Genomic DNA, 16,988 nt, shown 5'->3' on the forward strand with positions numbered 1-16,988 from the left:
GTCTCCACGGAGATGAATGGAGCTGTATACCATTTTTATGCTTCCTACATCTCTAGTTTGGCTCCTGGCTTCTCTTAACTGCTCTAATTTACATGCACTTGTAACAACCTCCCAACACCTAGTGCATTTTTCCTAAATGTATTAGCATTCCTGTGTATTCCATTCTAACTAAGGCAGCTTTACTGGGTCTTTGCATCATGGTTGTGACTCAGAGGATCTGTATACCGAGCTCTCTAGATACAACTCTTTATAGTGAATTCAGCCCTCAGCTTCTCTGCCGAGATGTCCCTCCAGAATATCCATTAACACAAGCTGCAATGTTTGTGATACAGACACTGGGAAACTGAGACTCTGTCATCAAACTACTTTCACGCAGGCCACCAAACAGCTATTGCATAGTAGAACTTTCACTTTGAAAGGGCCTTTAATCCAGCTTTAGCTTTTACTCTAAAAAGAGAATGAAGAAAACAGGTTTGTTTGTTTGTTTTTTCCGGGGAGAGGCTGGTACCACTTGTGTTCTTGTGGGCACAATGCCAGATTTATGACATACAGATATCTCCTTTCTTCTGAAAAGCTTTTGCTTCACTGGCTTGAGGAAAGTACTGTAAAAAGGTTTGACAATGTTGTAGTGTATTTGCTAATTTTTTTTAGAAGTCAGCCTCCTGGCTGTAATGTTACTTTGGCTCCTTGCCGGAAGCCGTTGGTCACTGAAAAGAACAGCCTGATGCAGAAGTAGCAGAGGTAAGTTCTCTTTCTTCTTCCTCTGTTTCACCTCATTTGCATTTATTTTATTTCCCACCCACCTTTTTATGTGCTTTTCACCTGCTCCAGGAGAAAAATTATTTAACACTGCAGGTCATGGTCCTGTGTATTAGTTGTTACTTGACCTTATGAGAGAGCATTTAAATTCACAAAAAGTACAATAGAACTGTGATAAATCAGATTTTTTTTAAAAGGACAAATATTGTTTGCAGTGGGGTATTTTACCTCACTGTACCATAATAAGTTATTGCTAGTGACTGATTTGAGCATGAGCTAGTGGCATTTTCATTGTTTTATTCTTAAAACAGGGGTTTATTATTTTGTCAGTAGTAATATTACACACCAGTCACTAAATATTTTACTGATTTCCAGGAAAAGCAGGAAAATGCCTACATAGTGTTTAATGTTAGAATTTAAAGGTGAATTCTTAAGCATAGGGAGAAGAAAAATCACATAATAAGTTAAACATTATGTGCCTAACAAGGTCCTGGTATTTTGCAAGCCTAAGTTAATCATCAGCAGAAGATAAGTAAATATGGAACGTATTTACTTTGGAGGACTATTTCAGCCATCGTCTTATCAATTCTGGGCCATGTTTGACCACACAATATGTTAATGATCAAGTGAATACCTATTAGATTTGAGATGCAATTCTAACTTGTTTGATATACTCAGTAGCGCTTAAGACAACATTTTCAGAAGGTTGGACATATAAACTTGGGAGTCTGTGTAGCTAAAATGTGACTCTGGGCTTTTCTGAGTATTTATGGAACATTCAGAAAAGGAATGGAAGTCACCTTAGACAGCTATCAGACTCTGGTTGGAAAAGCAGACCAAGAGGGTGAAACAGGAATAGGTTAAAGAGTTGGGTAGTCATCCTCAATTTTCAGGACCCCTAAAACACTAGCCACTAAAGTATGTGCCTATCTTTTCATCTCTTGTACAACTCATCCTAAAGCCCAGGTCTGAAATGCCCACCTGGCTAAAACTAAATGTCTCATTTCTCTGCTCTTCATGCAAGGAAAGTCATGCCCTCATACAGAATTTGGCCTTCATACTTTCTTATTTGCTAAGGTTTCAGTGTCTTCTTTTGGATCCATTGGTTTCTCTAGAGTTGGTTTGTCCACATAAGCCTGTTTAGATAGGGCCACCTCTTCTTTCTGAGGCCCTGTGTAAGCGTTACATTTCTATTGGGAGAATTATCATTCTCCTGGTACAAATGAGAAGTCTACAAACATTCACTGAATTTCTCCTGAGGAAAAAACACCTCCAGGTCTCAACCAAGAAGATGTCTCTTAAAAGAGAGTTTCTCTTGCAAGAGGGAATGCTTATGAGCCCATCTCCTGGTCTGGTCTGAAAGGGAAGGGGATCAGCAACAGCTGCTCCCTGACTCTTCCCTAAATTGGGGATTGCCTGGTTTAGGGAAGGACTGGGGGCTTTGCCCCACTGCTCCGTCCCCCTGCCCTCCCAGACCAGTCACTACTCCTTGCCTCTTCCCCAGGACATTCTCTGGTTTGGGGAAGAGATTGGGGGCGGAGGGGGGGGCTGTTGTCAGGCCTCGCATTGCCACTCCTGGACCCAGATGAGTAGTGGGGGTAGGATAGGGGATTGCAAACCCTCCAGGGGCCAAGAATTGGGCTCAGGGAGACTGTCCCCAAGCCCAGTTCCCTGGCCACAGGCTTAAATGCTGTCCCTGCTACCCACCTGGGTGGTGGAGGCAGGGATAACAGAGCTCTAGGGGCCAGGAGCCAGGACTGGGGAAGCTGTCTGTGCCCCAGTTTGAGGCCCCACAGGCTTTAAATGTCACGTGTACCATTCAGTTGGGTGACACAAAAGGCAGTTTATTAAAAGCTGGGGAACCAGGACTCAAGGTCAGGGAAACTCCATTTCTGGCTTTAAATTGTGCCATGTGCAGCTCATCTGGGCTACATACAAGAGGATTTAAAACCCTGGTGCTGCCTATTGACAGCCTTTCCCCTTCCCCAGCAGGAGAGAGGGCAGGCTGTCAATTAATGAGCTTCCCTAAAGGCTGGGGTGGCCCAGGACACAGCCCTGTAGTACACCCTGACTAGAGAGCTCACCTGTGTAGCTCTCCAGGCAGGGTACTGGAACGAATGTACGACCCAGCTTCCAGGCTATTTTTCTATAAGAAATTCTTACTGGTAGAAATGAATGTCTGTATGCAGCATAGAGCATTCTAGTTAAGAAAGTCTTTTGCACCATCATTAAAACAGTGTTACAAGTATTACCCTCACATGATGTAGTTTCATGAGAAGTACTTATTGAAGAGAAGCATTCTCCTTCTAGCTTATATTTTTTCCTAAGGCACCTTTCTTTGTGCTGTCATATTCCTTCTATTGTGTTGTCTCCCTCCTCTTTTGTCAGTAATAATTATGTCTTTATTAGGCTCTGATCTTGCAGACATTTAGCCCACAAGTCACTTATCTCATTTTGTTCCCCATACAGATATTTACTGACTGGTTGCAAGTTATCTTGTGTTTGATAAGCTATATAGATTAAAATGTGAGATTCTGCATCTATTAGGCATGTTTTTCCATCTTTAAATTAATTTGGTGACTCTCCTCTAAACTTTCTCCAGTTCAATAACATCCTTGAATTGTGAATAAGAATAGGGCCTCTCATTTGTAAATCTCAAGGCAGGGTCTTTCCATTTCACCAGTTTGTAAAATACCATGGATACCTTTAGGGCTACATACAGAATAACAACTCACATTGATGTTTTTTCCAAACAGGAAGGCATATATGTTTCCACTCTAGAAGAGCAACACCATGGAAAAAAGAATCATTCCTGACCAAATCAAAGACAAATCACTTTCCCAAGACAAAAGTGTTGGGCCACTTCCTGCCAAAAGAATACATCCTACTTTTTCAAAGTTAAAGGTATAAAAGATATCGCTCATCACATACTAACTTTAAAATATTGAAAATGATGATTTGATGTTTTATAAAGATCCAGTGAATTTATATGATAGTACTTTACACTATACATGAGAGATAAGAAAACATTACTGCTTTGGGTTTTGAGCCCAAGCCTTATGAAATCAATGAGAATATTCAATGTGTTTCAGATCAGGATGTACTGTGGTAATGGTGTAGCAGCAACAATAATGAAAAAAACAGCTACATCATTGTTGTCATTGTCATCATCATAAGTTTTATGCATGAAAGTTCTCAGGGAAGAAAATACCTAAAACTCAAATAAAGCTGGTAGACAGTGCCCTGTCCAACAGCCCTTCTCAGATTGGACATGAAAATATAGAACATACTCAAAATTAAATTCAAATATTTTTATTGCAAAGCAGGAGTCTTTGTAAGTCAACTGAATAAAAAAATACAATCTCTGCTTTAATGGAAACTGTTGAAAAAGGCTTTTTACACAACAACTATAGAAGAAGAAAGTATCCAATCTGTGAATTGCCTCTCCAGATTGGATGAATAAACCATTCAGGTGTTGAGAAAAAGAAAAGTTGTTCTTCATAAACTCTTTTCCCCCTTTTTCTTCAGCTATTTCTTGGGGCACTAGCATTTTCCTTTTTTGCAAAAGGACTTTCTGGAAGCTATGTAAAAAGCATATCAACTCAAATTGAAAGGAGATTTGAAATCCCATCATCACTTCTTGGTATTATTGATGGTAGCTTTGAGATAGGTATGTACATTTCTCTTTCTCAAAGTAAAAGTATGTGCCTTGGTAATGGAGGCATTAGAAATATATGGACTACTAGCAACGATTATGTTTTGAATCTGTTATTCCTTTAGTAGTTTTGCTTACATATCTTCTAATGGCACAGGTAACTTAATGGTGATGATACTGGTGAGTTATCTTGGACCAAAAGTTCACCGACCAAAAGTAATTGCTGTTGGATGTCTCATCATGTCACTTGGAACATTTTTATCAGTGATGCCTCATTTCCTAATGGGACGGTAAATATGGCTGATTGGTACACTATGCACCATTTGGACATGAATGTTTAAAGTGGATTCCTTTTAATATATTTGCAGTAAGCTGAACTGCAAATTTCAGTTTCCTCTGAATACTGGATCAGTAGCATTATAGGGCAGATATTTTGCTATTCATTGACTCTGATTTATTTACTGAGAGCCTGTCCTGAGCTTCTCAGCACTCTAGCTGTTGTAGTATCAAATTCAGTTCAGGCCAACTGCTTTTCAGACAGATTTCACAATCTATGCTGAGCTCTTGAGCGGCTGTGGCTAGCCTATGACTCATACCAAAGTTAGTCATGGCTGTCACTACAATGTAGGTATACCTACAGATGCTGTAAAGGACAACTATGCTTTCCATGTGTGAACCATTGACCCTCTTGCACACCACCATGAACAGCAGACCATTTCTTCCTTACTCTTCTGAACAAAGACTAGTTCAAATCATCCAGCTATTTGAATGTGCATCTAAGTAAAATACTGGAATTTTGTAGTCAGAATTACCTTTAAAAATTAATGTGGCCAGGGCTGGCTTAAGGAGTAGGCAGCCCCTAGCTGTGAAGGCAGCACTATAGTCCCCTTTGGAGGTCTTTCAAAAGCTATCAGTTAGTCTTCTTGGGGTGAATTCTAAATTGTGGTTCAAGTACCTATAGGACGGGAGAGTTGATGTACAGAGACATTTCCTGAATGCTAAGGTCATATACAGTATTTGTACAGGACAAGTCTTTTATATTTCAACTACAATCTACACAGTTGTTTTCCAGTTATAATTATGAAAGAATATCAGTTTCTATCAACAACTCCTCAACAAGTGTATCAGCATGCTCCCCAACATTATCTTTGCATCCTTCAGCTTCAGATGATATGGAAGCAGCTGAAGAGCTGAAAGATTCTGGTAAGCAAAGGCTCTATAATTCAAATTTCTCTTAGTTATCTTCATTTTCTTTTTTTATTGATCACTAAAAGGAGACTCAATACATGCACACATGGAGATAATGGAAACACTAATATGTATGTGTATGTTGCTTGAAGAGACAATATGGAGTTAGAGGCCAAATCAAAAAAAAAAGATTTAGGTGTCTAAATTGGGCTATAGGTGGACTTTAGGTGTGTGCATGCATTAAAAATCCAAATCCCCAAAGCGTCTACTTAGTGGCCACCTAACTCTGGGGGCAACTAAATGCACTAGGCACTTCCCTTGTGGATCCAAAGTTCCATACGTACCTGTAATGCCTTCTGCAAATGCCTAGAAGTGCCCCAATCTGAGTACCTAGCAGGTGCTTACCTACTGTCTAACTCCATTTCCATTCAGAAACAATGTGAGAAGATGCCCAAGATCCTTGAAAAGCCCAATCATGGTTCATGCTTCACAGTTATGGAATTCAACTGGGAGAGTGGTGTTTTAGGGCATTTATATGGGGGGGGGGGGGGGGACACCTGAACTAGCAATGCTCTGAGAACCATGATAATGAAAAGCTTCAAGAGCATCACGTGTATCAGCATCCCTGCACTGAAAAATGATGGCAGGGTGCTTTGAACTAAAGTTCATCAAATAAGCTTTAGTTTAAACTGCCCCACTGCCATTTTTCAGCACGGGGATGCTGATACATGTGATGCTGGAGGATGCTGGAGCACGTTAAATTTCCATGCTCCAGCAGACTCAATTAATCAAGTGCTCTGATGTGCTGGAATTACAGTGCATCAGAGACAGCTCCCTGCATGTGTATAGGAGCCCTTAGGTTCTAATTCATCTTCCTAAGGTTGAGTATTTTACATTAGGTTATAAACAGACATTGTCTTTGGAGCAGGATCAGCTGTGCTGGGGTGTGTGTCACTGATGCCATTGTCCCACAAGCTCAGGCCTCTGCTGTTTCCAGGGTTTCAGGGACCAGCTCCTGTTGGTCAACAGGGCCAAGTACCATGACCATAGGAGTTCCCTCACTTGCACATGTGCACCCCAAGTTGTTGTGTGGCAGCCTGCAGGCACATATCCTGAGTTGGGGTGCAGCAGTGAGATATACCCCATGGGGGGCAGGGGGCATGGTTCCTGCACTTGCAGACATGTGCCCTGAATTGGGGCATGGCAGCCTGATATGTGTTGTAGGAAAACTCTGCAAGGGGATTCCCCAAGTGTGCCTCTGCAAACATACCCTAGAAATGCCCATGCAGGAGAATTCCTATCATACACAATAAGCAGATGTGTTCCCATTTAGGCTAGGGACAGACATTCAAAAAGCCCAAGCCTGAATCGATTAAATCTTTGCAGTTTAGTTTAACCTGCAGATATTGAACTGATTTGCAAATGGATAGAAGTTCACTTTTGATTCGGGAAATGCAGGCACATGTCTGCAGTGGCTCAGGCTAGAAGCTGGGGGACACTACTGTGAACTCTCCCTTCCTTTCTACAGTGCTGAGCTGGGGGGGGGGCATGGCCCCACCCTGCCTGCAAAGTCCCCAGCTGGGGTGTGCCTGGAGGGGGAAAGGGAAGCAGCCTTCACCAGGATTTCTCCCCCCACCCCCCATGCGTTGCTCAAGGGGCAGGAATGTTGCCAGACCCCAGCCCCTGGCTAGCACTCTGAGGCAAAGGTGGCAGGGGGAGGGGAGTGGAGGGAGGACTGCTTGTGTGGAGTGCATGCATTTGTTGATGATACTGAGCTTTTCAATATCTGTCTCCCTGCTTCTTCATACTGTCTGCAGCAAACTGAGGGCACTCACAGGTCCCATGCATTGCAAACCAGGTCATTTCTCACATCTCTCTCTGTCCCTTCTTGAACATTGACAAAGTGCAGCCTTTGAAGCAAGCCAGCATCTAGCAGGGAGCTTATCAGAACACAAATCTTATCAGATAATCAAGAAAACCAACTTCTCTCTCATTAGTTCAAGCTCTTCTTAAACATCTTTTTCTAAGGCATTTGTAAGGAAGAACGGAGGGACATTACTAGCTGGCCTGCTGATTAATTCCAAAAAGCCCTAAGTGGACACTGTTCTGTCTGCCTTTGTTCCAGTGAAATTGGAGACACGCACACATAGATACCTCTCAGCATGGGGATAGCATGACCATGACCAGATGCCATTTGGGGTCCATGCTGTGGGAGAGGGGGAGGGATCCCCCTGCTCCTGCTTGAGCAATAAGCAGCAAGGACGGGGTGGGGCAGGGGAAAACCAAGCAGATACTGTTGTGCCTGCTGTCTCCACCTCCTTCTAAGTCAGCCGGATCTCTGGTTAGGGAGGAGAGTGGCGGGGCCAGCCCTGCTCTCTGGAGCAGACAGCCCAGCCCAGCCCAGGGCTGAAAAGCATGCTGTGATGCTGGGGGACTCTGATTTAACATAAACCAGGGGTCTGGGACACAAGGTCCATAAACTGGTTTGACCCAAATTAGTTAAGTCTGATACTACATTCAACCAGGTTTATCTTAAATCAGTTTTGGCCATTTTGAAACTGGTTTATATGCACTGAATTTATGTTCTGTTACAGGTTTAAACTGGTTTCTGATCGCTTTAAAGGGTTTGTGTATAATTTCTGTCCCTAGCCTTAAGGAATCACAAATTGTGACTACTTTTGGTTACAGCAACATTTTTGGGCACTAGGATGTCTGTTTGCATGCACTTGTGCCATTGTAAATATTTTTATGGTAGCACTAGGGCAGTAACATAACTACGGGTGGGCAAGAGTGCACCTATTGAGTCTGCACCCCTGCAGTATTGCCATGCCATGCCATGCCAGGGACTTTGAAACAGTTCTCAGCTACTGTTGTTTTAAGATGGTGGGCAGAGCACATGACAGCAATTTGGTTGGGACTGTTTACAAGTTTCCAGCTGGGTAAGGCTGGTGCCCCTGCCCCTGCTCTCAGACCTGTGCCTCCTTCACCCCTGCTTTCTGCAGCCTGATCCCTGCTTCCTCTCAGAACCCATGCCCCATGCCTCCATAATCCTCAGAATCTGTGTGATCCCCGCTACCTTGCTCTCCCACATGTTTTGCCCTGGGCACCAGCTCAGCTTGTTTACACTACTGCACAAGCATGACATCTGTTTTGTGCCCTTAGACAGTCAGTCATACAATAAGACTGGGCCCTGGCTGGGAAGGGGTGGATGCACTAGGCCTGTGCGAAGTGGCAAGTATTCAATTCAGATTCAGCCAATTTGGAGGAACAGTGATTCGATTCAGTGATTTGAGTCACTGTCCCGATTTGACTTGGCCTAATCAGGAGATTTGGCCATAGACTAAACAGGCAGCAGTCCTCGAGGATGCTGGACACAGCTACCTTCAGCTGGTACATCTGTTGTAGTGGATGGAGGGGGGAGGGAAGGTGTGTGGGTGGGGGCAGATCAATGCCCCCACAGTGAAGGAGGGATTGGAGCTGGGACAAGCTGCCCAGCCAGGGCTTGGTTGTGCAGGAGCTGGGGAGGGGGGCTCCCGCCACTGCGTGCCGCCATGTGCTGCTGGTCCAGGAGGTCATGGGAGCAGGTATGTGCCCCCAGATCTGCGCAGGGTGGGCTGGGCTGCTCTCTGGACAGGCAATGAAAGGTACTGGGAGTGGGGGCTCTGCCCTGCCACCACCTGTCCAGCTGGGCCGGCGGGTGGGGGTGTGTGATGCAGGCACAGTTCACTCTGGGTGGAAGGCACTGGGAGTGGGGGCTATGCCCTCCCGCCGCTCACCCATCCGGGGTGGGGAGGTGCGGTACAATGCCACTGCGCTGCCTCAGACAAGTGGCGCGCAGCGGTGGAAGCTGCTTCAGCCTCCCCGCACCTCCTGGACAAGCCACGGCTTTGCCCTGGCTGGGTGAGAAGCAGCAGGGCAGGGCTGGCAGCAGGGGCTATGGGTAATTTTAGGGTGGCTGCAGCCCCCACATAGACCCTGCTCCACTGTGCTGTGCAGGGCAGGCAGAGCCAGTGCTGCACTCTGGGCTGCGGCTGGGGCTAGCTGCTTAGAGCACAGTCTTGGCTCCACCTGCTCTGTGGAGTGCAGCCTGGTGGTGGGCAGCTGGGCTAGCCTCCCAGAGTGCAGCCCAGCCCACGCAAATCTGGGGGCACATGCCCGCTCCCATGCCCTCCTGATCTGGCAGCGCACAGCAGCACACAGTGGCAGGAGCCCCCCTCCCTGAGTTCTGTGCTGCCATGGCTGGGCAGCTTGTCCCAGTCCTAGCCCCAATCCCTCCCTCGCTGTGGGGGCATTGATCTGCCCCCAGCATGCCCCTTCCTTCCCCGCTCTGCCTACTACAACAGACTTACCAGCTAGAGGCAGCTGTGTCCAGCGTCCTTGAGGACTGCTGCCTGTTTAGTCTATGGCTGAATCTCTGAATCAGCGCCCAATCTTTTCTGAATTGATTTGGAGTCTTCCAACTCAATTTAGACTTTTTAATGGGTCTCCCGATTTGATTCAGATTTGGAGATTGAGCCGCCAAATTGGGCTGAATCTCCTCCAAATTGAATTGGCTACTGAAGCTTCACACAGCCCTAGGATGCACCTCCCTTGCAACCCTGACACAGACCTCTGTGCTCTGCATCTCCTATTGATTAATTCTAGGCACTTCTCTCTTTTAGGTGACTAACTATACCCACATACTGCACTAGGAGCATAAGTGTCTGACTCTGCATTTGGGATTCTATTCTTGGGTCCAGATGCCCACAGCTAGCTATTGCAGCACTGAATTTGTAGGTATCTAAGTTCTTTATTAGATCTGGCTGTATGTGTAAAAGTTAGCCAGATTAGTGTTTCCCATTGTTTACCTGCATGTGCAACTTTCTGTGTTTCTACTACTGACTTGGGAAGAACATGTATCAATGGCCGCAATTAAGTAAAGAATTGAAGTCCATGCTTAACATTCATTACATGTTCAAGTGCCCTTGATTCCTGTGTGGCTACTTTCATGAATAATCACAATCAGGCCCCTTACTAGGTCATCCTGCTTGCAAGATTGCTCCCCTTTCCCAAAAATTATTGTGGGAATTTCACTGAGGCATAAAGACACTTGTCATGGTATTACAATGGGTGATATTGCAGCAGAACACTAATGATTTTTGTCCAGAAAAACAATCTTCAGGAGATAGTTTTCTACATTCAATCTAAGGTGATACTTCCAGAAGGAGTAGAAGAGGCAGAAGGAAAAAAAAATGGGAATAAAATCCATAATGGGTGTTCAAAGGGCACTATTTCAATTTGCATTGCAAAGTGGTGTTTCTGAAAGCTCTATTTTAAAAAATGTATGTTGATTTCTTGTAGAATGTGAGAAAACAGCAAATTCCTATCTGTGGATGTTTGTACTCATGGGAAATCTATTACGTGGAATTGGGGAAGCACCAGTTATACCACTGGGGATTTCATATATTGATGATTTTGCCAAAGAAGAAAACTCAGCATTTTACATAGGTAATCACTCAAATTCTTTTCATTTGCACTTCTGTACCAAAATTTAAGCATAACACATATTCCACCAGCTGTAATCTGTATTCTTCTTGACACTATGAAGATAAGCAAGGAATGCTAAAGGTGTTCCATGCATTCCTTATTCCCAATGGCTCTTTCAGCATGGATAAGTGTGCTGCTTGTAAGGACAGAAACTGTAAGTGGTCCAAGTGGGCCATGAAAAGCTACAGGTGGCTTTAGAACTACAAGATGAGTATCCCACTCTACAAAATGAATGGTGAGAAATCATAGGTGTATACAACAGAAACAGGAAGCGCACACACCCTTTTTTTTTCCCCTATCCCACTCTTTTCCTTCAAGATAGTGAAGGAATTATTATAAATTGTAACAAAAAGCAGTCAGAGGCACAAACACATTGTTTGCTTTTTGTAGGCATCATGGAATAGATACATTTGCCTGTTAGATAAATGTTATGTTTTATTACAGTCTTTCTTCTATGCAGTAACAGATTGGCCTGGTGCTGACACCCTCATTTTTTATGAGCAGTACCTTATTCCATAAAAGTCACATTACCATCAATGGGTACTCTTGAGGAACAAGACACTGTTCAATGCAACTCAGGGTATATGGATCAGTGTGACAGGGTGTCATTTTGGCTTTTTTTTTTTTTTTTTTTTTAATGCATAGGTCAGTGTGCGCGCCCCCATCAAGTCTTGCTGAATTTTCCTTCTCTGGGGATTAGCTCCACCCCAGTCCCCTCCTTTTACTTTCCTGCCATGACTTGATGTTACTTGGTTCTAAAAAAAAAGAGGGAGGCTGACCTACAGGTTCCCAGACAGGCTCCAGGCTTACCACCTGTAGGATAATGAGCTGTTGCCTTAACAGCAAAATGCACGCTCCTACCTCCCCTTGACGTGCCTCACAGATGTTTTATAAATTTCTCTTTATGTTGGGGTCTCAGCTGCTGTGGGCTTATCCCCTCTCTCTCTAGCTAGGCCTGTCAGTCAAAACCCACTAAGCAGGGCTTGACTCCGAGGCTCTAGCTGTCTAACTCGCTCGGGCTCAAGGCCCTCCATTCCATGCTGTCCACAACTCCAGGTCTACTGGTCCTTCTGCACTGTGCCCCTGTGGTGCCAGGCTGTTGGGGCCTCAGCCCCCTTTGGCTTTGCCCCTTTCACCTAAGTCTACCCACTAGGACCTGGCTTCAAGGCTCCTTTCTTCCCTTCAAGTGCCTTTGGGCTCGTGACCCTAGTGTAGCAGGGCTTCTTGAGCCCTCTACCATGACGCCCCTTGGCACTAATGAGGCCTCCTCTTCCCCTACAGCCTTAGCCACAAACCACCAGCGTTTCAACATTAAACATAAACCATAGGCCCCTATGCCCATATAATGAAAAAAAAAAAGAGAGAGACAAAGTGCCCGCTTACATGTGATTGTGCTTCGGTCTCACAGCATGGCATATTCTTCCCAAAGAGGCTGCTGCAGCCGCTCCATAATCATCAGAAGTCTCTCTTTCTGCTGCCTCCCTGTTACAAGACCGCTCTGCTTCCTGGTGACAGGGATAGGGTTCCCTGTTACAATCAGGTTTATTATTTTCCAGTTGTTTTACCATACTTACTCAAATGCAAGACAAGGTTTTTATCCCCATTCAACATGGGGAGAAAAAAGCCCCTTACCTTGGATTTGTGTACAAGGTGGAAGGGCAGGAGACCAGGGGGAGCAGCTGCTCTGGCTCTGATTCCAGCCTCACACCTGGGTTAGGGCCTGAGTCAAAGCTGTAGCAGCTGCCTGTCCCCCCACATCGCCTGCCCCCAACAGCTTCTGCCCCCTCCCCCCCAGGTGCTTACTGTCAGGCATGGCTCCAGTTCCATTCCCTCCCAGGCATGGAGCACATGGAAGCTCCAGCCATGCCACAGCAGTGGCAGTAGCTCTGGCCCTGGGACACTGCTGTGTAAATGGGAAGGGACTGGAGCTTCCATGTGAACCATTCCCCAAAGAAAGTGGAGCCAGAGCCATGTCTGACTGTAAGCAGCTGGGGGGTAGGGGGGAAAAGGAGAGGGGGCAGAGGCAGGGGGGCAATGGCTGCAGGGGGTAGAGAGTCCAAAGGCAGGTGGTAGGCAGAGGCTGCAAGGGGGGAGACATGGCAGGGGGGCAGTCACCACAGGGGGACTAGCTGCAGGGAGGACAAGTGGGGGGCAGGGGGAAAGGAGGATGCTTGCCTCCCCACCACATGCCCTCTTGATGCTGCTTTCTCTGAAAGCTGTCTCATATTTGAGTAAATATGGTACATACAATGAGGTAGAGGCATTGACATGTGAATGCTCTGTTTTATTTAGTGAGTTGCATTTACTTACTCGATTGGACTGAACATTTGATGGTCTGGTTGTTGTAGTTTACTGTTAACTTTACAGCAACACAGAGGACCAAGCCTGCAATGGAATCTCAGTAAACAACATGCTTACGAACAGCCAAATTGAATTATAGTTGGGTGCATCTATGTGTTCAATTAGTGCAGCACATTAAACTCTGGCACAGTTTACAGTGGAGTTAATGATTTCCAGGCACAGCATCTACATGTGTGCCTAGGACCGCAGCAGTTTGAACCACTGAAGGGCAGACCTAGGCTGGCAGCAGGTTTGGTATGTCAGCCCTGGGCTCTGGGTCACAGCGTCAAGTGTTGGAGGGGCTGGCTGGGGCATGAGAATGCCCAAAGAGTGGAGCTGTGTGGCTAAGTGGCAGGCAGGGGTCTGGCCCCCTGGTGACTGAGCTGACCAGGTGCAATTTACACCTGAGTCAGCATTTACACACGTATTTAGGTGCAGCTATTTTCATTGCTGTAAGATAAGACTGCCCCTGACAGTACTATCTTACAATGGCAAAAATTAATTTGCTGTAGTCTAATAGTGTTGCACGAGGAGACTGTGATGCTTTACACTACAGCAAATTAGTCTACTGTGCAGTTAAGCACACGTATAGATGTAATCACTGAGGTTTTCCACACTTTAGTAGTGTTGCTAGCCATTAAGTTTATCACTCTACAAGAAGAATAATTGGCAATGAAAATGATTTAATTAGTGCACTCCACTTCCATGTGTTTCCTTCAGAGAGGATGAGTTCTGCATGAATGAAAATTTAGCAGCAAGCATGACACTTAAAGGTCTAATCATGTTTCTGTTCAGTCTGATGGTTTCAGTACGGACAGGACTGAGGCCAAGATATGCCATAATTTTTAAAACTGATTACATGTGGTAACAACTCAACAGGATATAAGCCAGATGAAATAATGTTGATTTACATCAGCTGAGAAACTGCTACTTTACCTGTATGTTTTCACTCTTTATTGTTAATGGTCAGAGCTATTCAATAATGACAAAGACTGTGATTTAAACATTAGGGCTGTCAAAGCTTTGATCACTGATTCGATTTGGCAGAGATTCGTCCCAATTCGGTGGCTGAATCTGAATTGAATCAGGAGACCCTTTAATCTTTCCGAATCAAATCGGAACCCTCTGAATTGATTCAGAGAGATTCGGAAAGTGTTTGGAGGACTGTAAAAAAGTCACCAGAGGCTCTTGTGGTGTAGTCTGTTTGCATTGGTGGGTTGCTGGGAGGAGGGAGTGGAGAGCAAGGGTGCAGCCACCTCTGAAGCACAGGTGGCTGCTCCTGCACCTTCCCTTTGCCAAATATTGGATCCACCCCTGTGAGAGCATACTGTTTCATGATGGAAACTTGTGATCATTAGCTGAACAATCACTGTATTAAAATGCATAAAACAGTACACTTGTCAATTTAGACAGACACCTTGAAACAATATCTCCACATTTTCTGATGTAAAGCAAAGGGATGATAATGCCAAGTGTGCCTGGTCAGATAGGCTCTTATATTCATTTGGTCAGGGATTCTTTGTCCCATTGAAAACAATAAAATAAAGAAATTACTTCAAGGTATAAGTTTCAGTGCAGCTGAACATGAACGGCGTGTGCCCCCAGCAGCTGGGGGGGCACAGTGGCGGTGGGAGCATTGCAGCAGTGGTGGGAGTGGCAGGAGCATGGTGGCAGTAAGCAGGGGAGCTCGCGTAGCCACTGCTGCTGCTGTCAGCAGTGGGGAGGGGGGTGGTGGCGAGTGCCAACCAAGGGTTGCTGACTACCTGCAGACGCTGCCGGCAGCATTGGTGGCGGCCTGTGTGAACCGCGGACCACCCACAGATGCCACTGGTGATGTCAGCAGCACCTTTTTACAGGGGGTGCACCGCCACACTCGGGGGTGCACGTGCACCCGTGTGCACCCCCTACGTATTGCCCCTGCAGCTGAATGATCTGGGCAGGTAGTCTCACAATGGGTTTTTGAAACCCAAATCACTCAGAAACTTTAGAGTGTTATCCCATTTGATTCCTTGCAACTAAAGATCAGCGTAAAGTGAAGGGGAAACCTCTGTAGGAAGGAGTAGGACTGTAGGGATCAGTCTCTGTAGGAATTGCCTTTGAAATATTTTTAACTAATCAGTAAAACCAAATTGCATCATATTTCACTTAAAAATATTTCAGCAAGATGCTGTGTGGGCCTTTCAGGCTTGTACTAAACCTTGCTGCTCAGCCATCTGCTGCTTCTTGCATCTCATCCTCCTTTGTCCCTCTTCCACCCATAGACTAACGTTAGGGTTACTGTATTTCCAATTTCAAAAAAGAGGACACCTGTGGGAGGAAGGGGGTATATGATTGTGGGGGGTGGGTGGCAGTGATATGCCTGTGCCCTGCCCCTGCCCCTCACTCCCAAGCCATAGTACCCCACCCCCCAGACCATGCTGGTGCTCTTCACTCCCAACCCTCAGCTCCCTGCTGATACCCCGACCCACAACCACATGCCCTTCCCCCCACTAGCCCTGCTGATGCATCTCATTCCTGACCTGCAGCTCTCTGCCCCCTCCAGCCTTGCAGCCTATGCAGCTCCCTGCTGCCCCCAAAGAACCTCCCCAGCCTGCTGCAGCCCCAGCGCTGGCAGGCGTGCACACGCGCGCGCACACACACACACATATACATACTCAGTTCTTTGCTAGGGCAAGCCAGGAAGTGCCCAGAAAGCAGAGGCAGAGCAAAATCCCAGATATTTGCTGATATTTTAAAAAACTGCCCGGACAGAGATGGGAGGACCCAAAAAGAGGACATGTCTGGGAAAACCTGGATGCATGGTAACCCTAACTAATATTATTTTTATAGCCCTACAAGTGCTGCAGCACTTTGAAGAACTAAAAAATGTAGCAGAGTCCCTCAGTTGGAGCATTAAGAAGTCACTATGAAAGCATACAGCATCAATTCATCAGCCAGGAGCCATAGGTAGGGGCAGATCTAGGAGGGTGGGGTGGTATGGACACATCCCTCTTTGACTGTGCACCATATTTGCAGTGAGCTCTTGGAGCTCATCAACATATCAGGGAGAGAAAGAGCATCCAGGATCACAACAAGCAACCACAACCTTTTCAGCACTCTAGCAAATGCTCACTGAGCTCTCTTCAGCACCACATTGCGGAAAGGGCTATCACTACACCCTTGTCACTCCGATCATAGGCATGGTATGGGACTGTTCAGTTCTGTGGCTTTGCCTTCCCATTATCTCTCCTGAGTTGGTTACAGGGAGTGTATGTCAGGTCCCAGGGCTGCCCCAATCACTGACAGCTTGCCTATCCACTTTCTTCTCTCAGAGGGGTGGGGAATCAGGCAGTAAATTGGTGGCAGCATCACCTCCAACTCTCTATCCTTCTTCCTTTGGAGGGTGGAGTGAGGAGAGCATTGGGGGACTGAAAGACACCCTGTGGTGAGCAGTGCATTGCATAAATATTGCATATAGTGTTATAAAATGTAGCCCTACAGAGAAGTTCCTGTTTCATTCAGGTACTTTTTTGTGGTGCTT

General features: G+C 45.7%; 1 protein-coding gene across 1 annotated transcript in view; it reads left to right on the top strand.

The window, feature by feature from the left end:
* Positions 1 to 616: 616 nt before the first annotated feature.
* Positions 617 to 16,988, top strand: part of LOC102371691 (solute carrier organic anion transporter family member 1C1-like) — a 42,677-nt gene continuing 26,305 nt past the window's right edge. Inside the window, exons 1-6 of the mRNA XM_014525676.2 lie at positions 617 to 741; positions 3,516 to 3,663; positions 4,288 to 4,429; positions 4,572 to 4,704; positions 5,487 to 5,617; positions 10,943 to 11,089. Coding sequence (XP_014381162.1) covers positions 3,553 to 3,663; positions 4,288 to 4,429; positions 4,572 to 4,704; positions 5,487 to 5,617; positions 10,943 to 11,089 — 664 coding nt within the window. The 5' untranslated portion in view covers positions 617 to 741; positions 3,516 to 3,552. The remainder of the gene's footprint in view (positions 742 to 3,515; positions 3,664 to 4,287; positions 4,430 to 4,571; positions 4,705 to 5,486; positions 5,618 to 10,942; positions 11,090 to 16,988) is intronic.

The sequence above is a fragment of the Alligator sinensis genome, unplaced genomic scaffold, assembly GCF_000455745.1.
Source record: "Alligator sinensis unplaced genomic scaffold, ASM45574v1 scaffold1155_1, whole genome shotgun sequence".
Lineage (NCBI taxonomy): Eukaryota > Metazoa > Chordata > Crocodylia > Alligatoridae > Alligator > Alligator sinensis.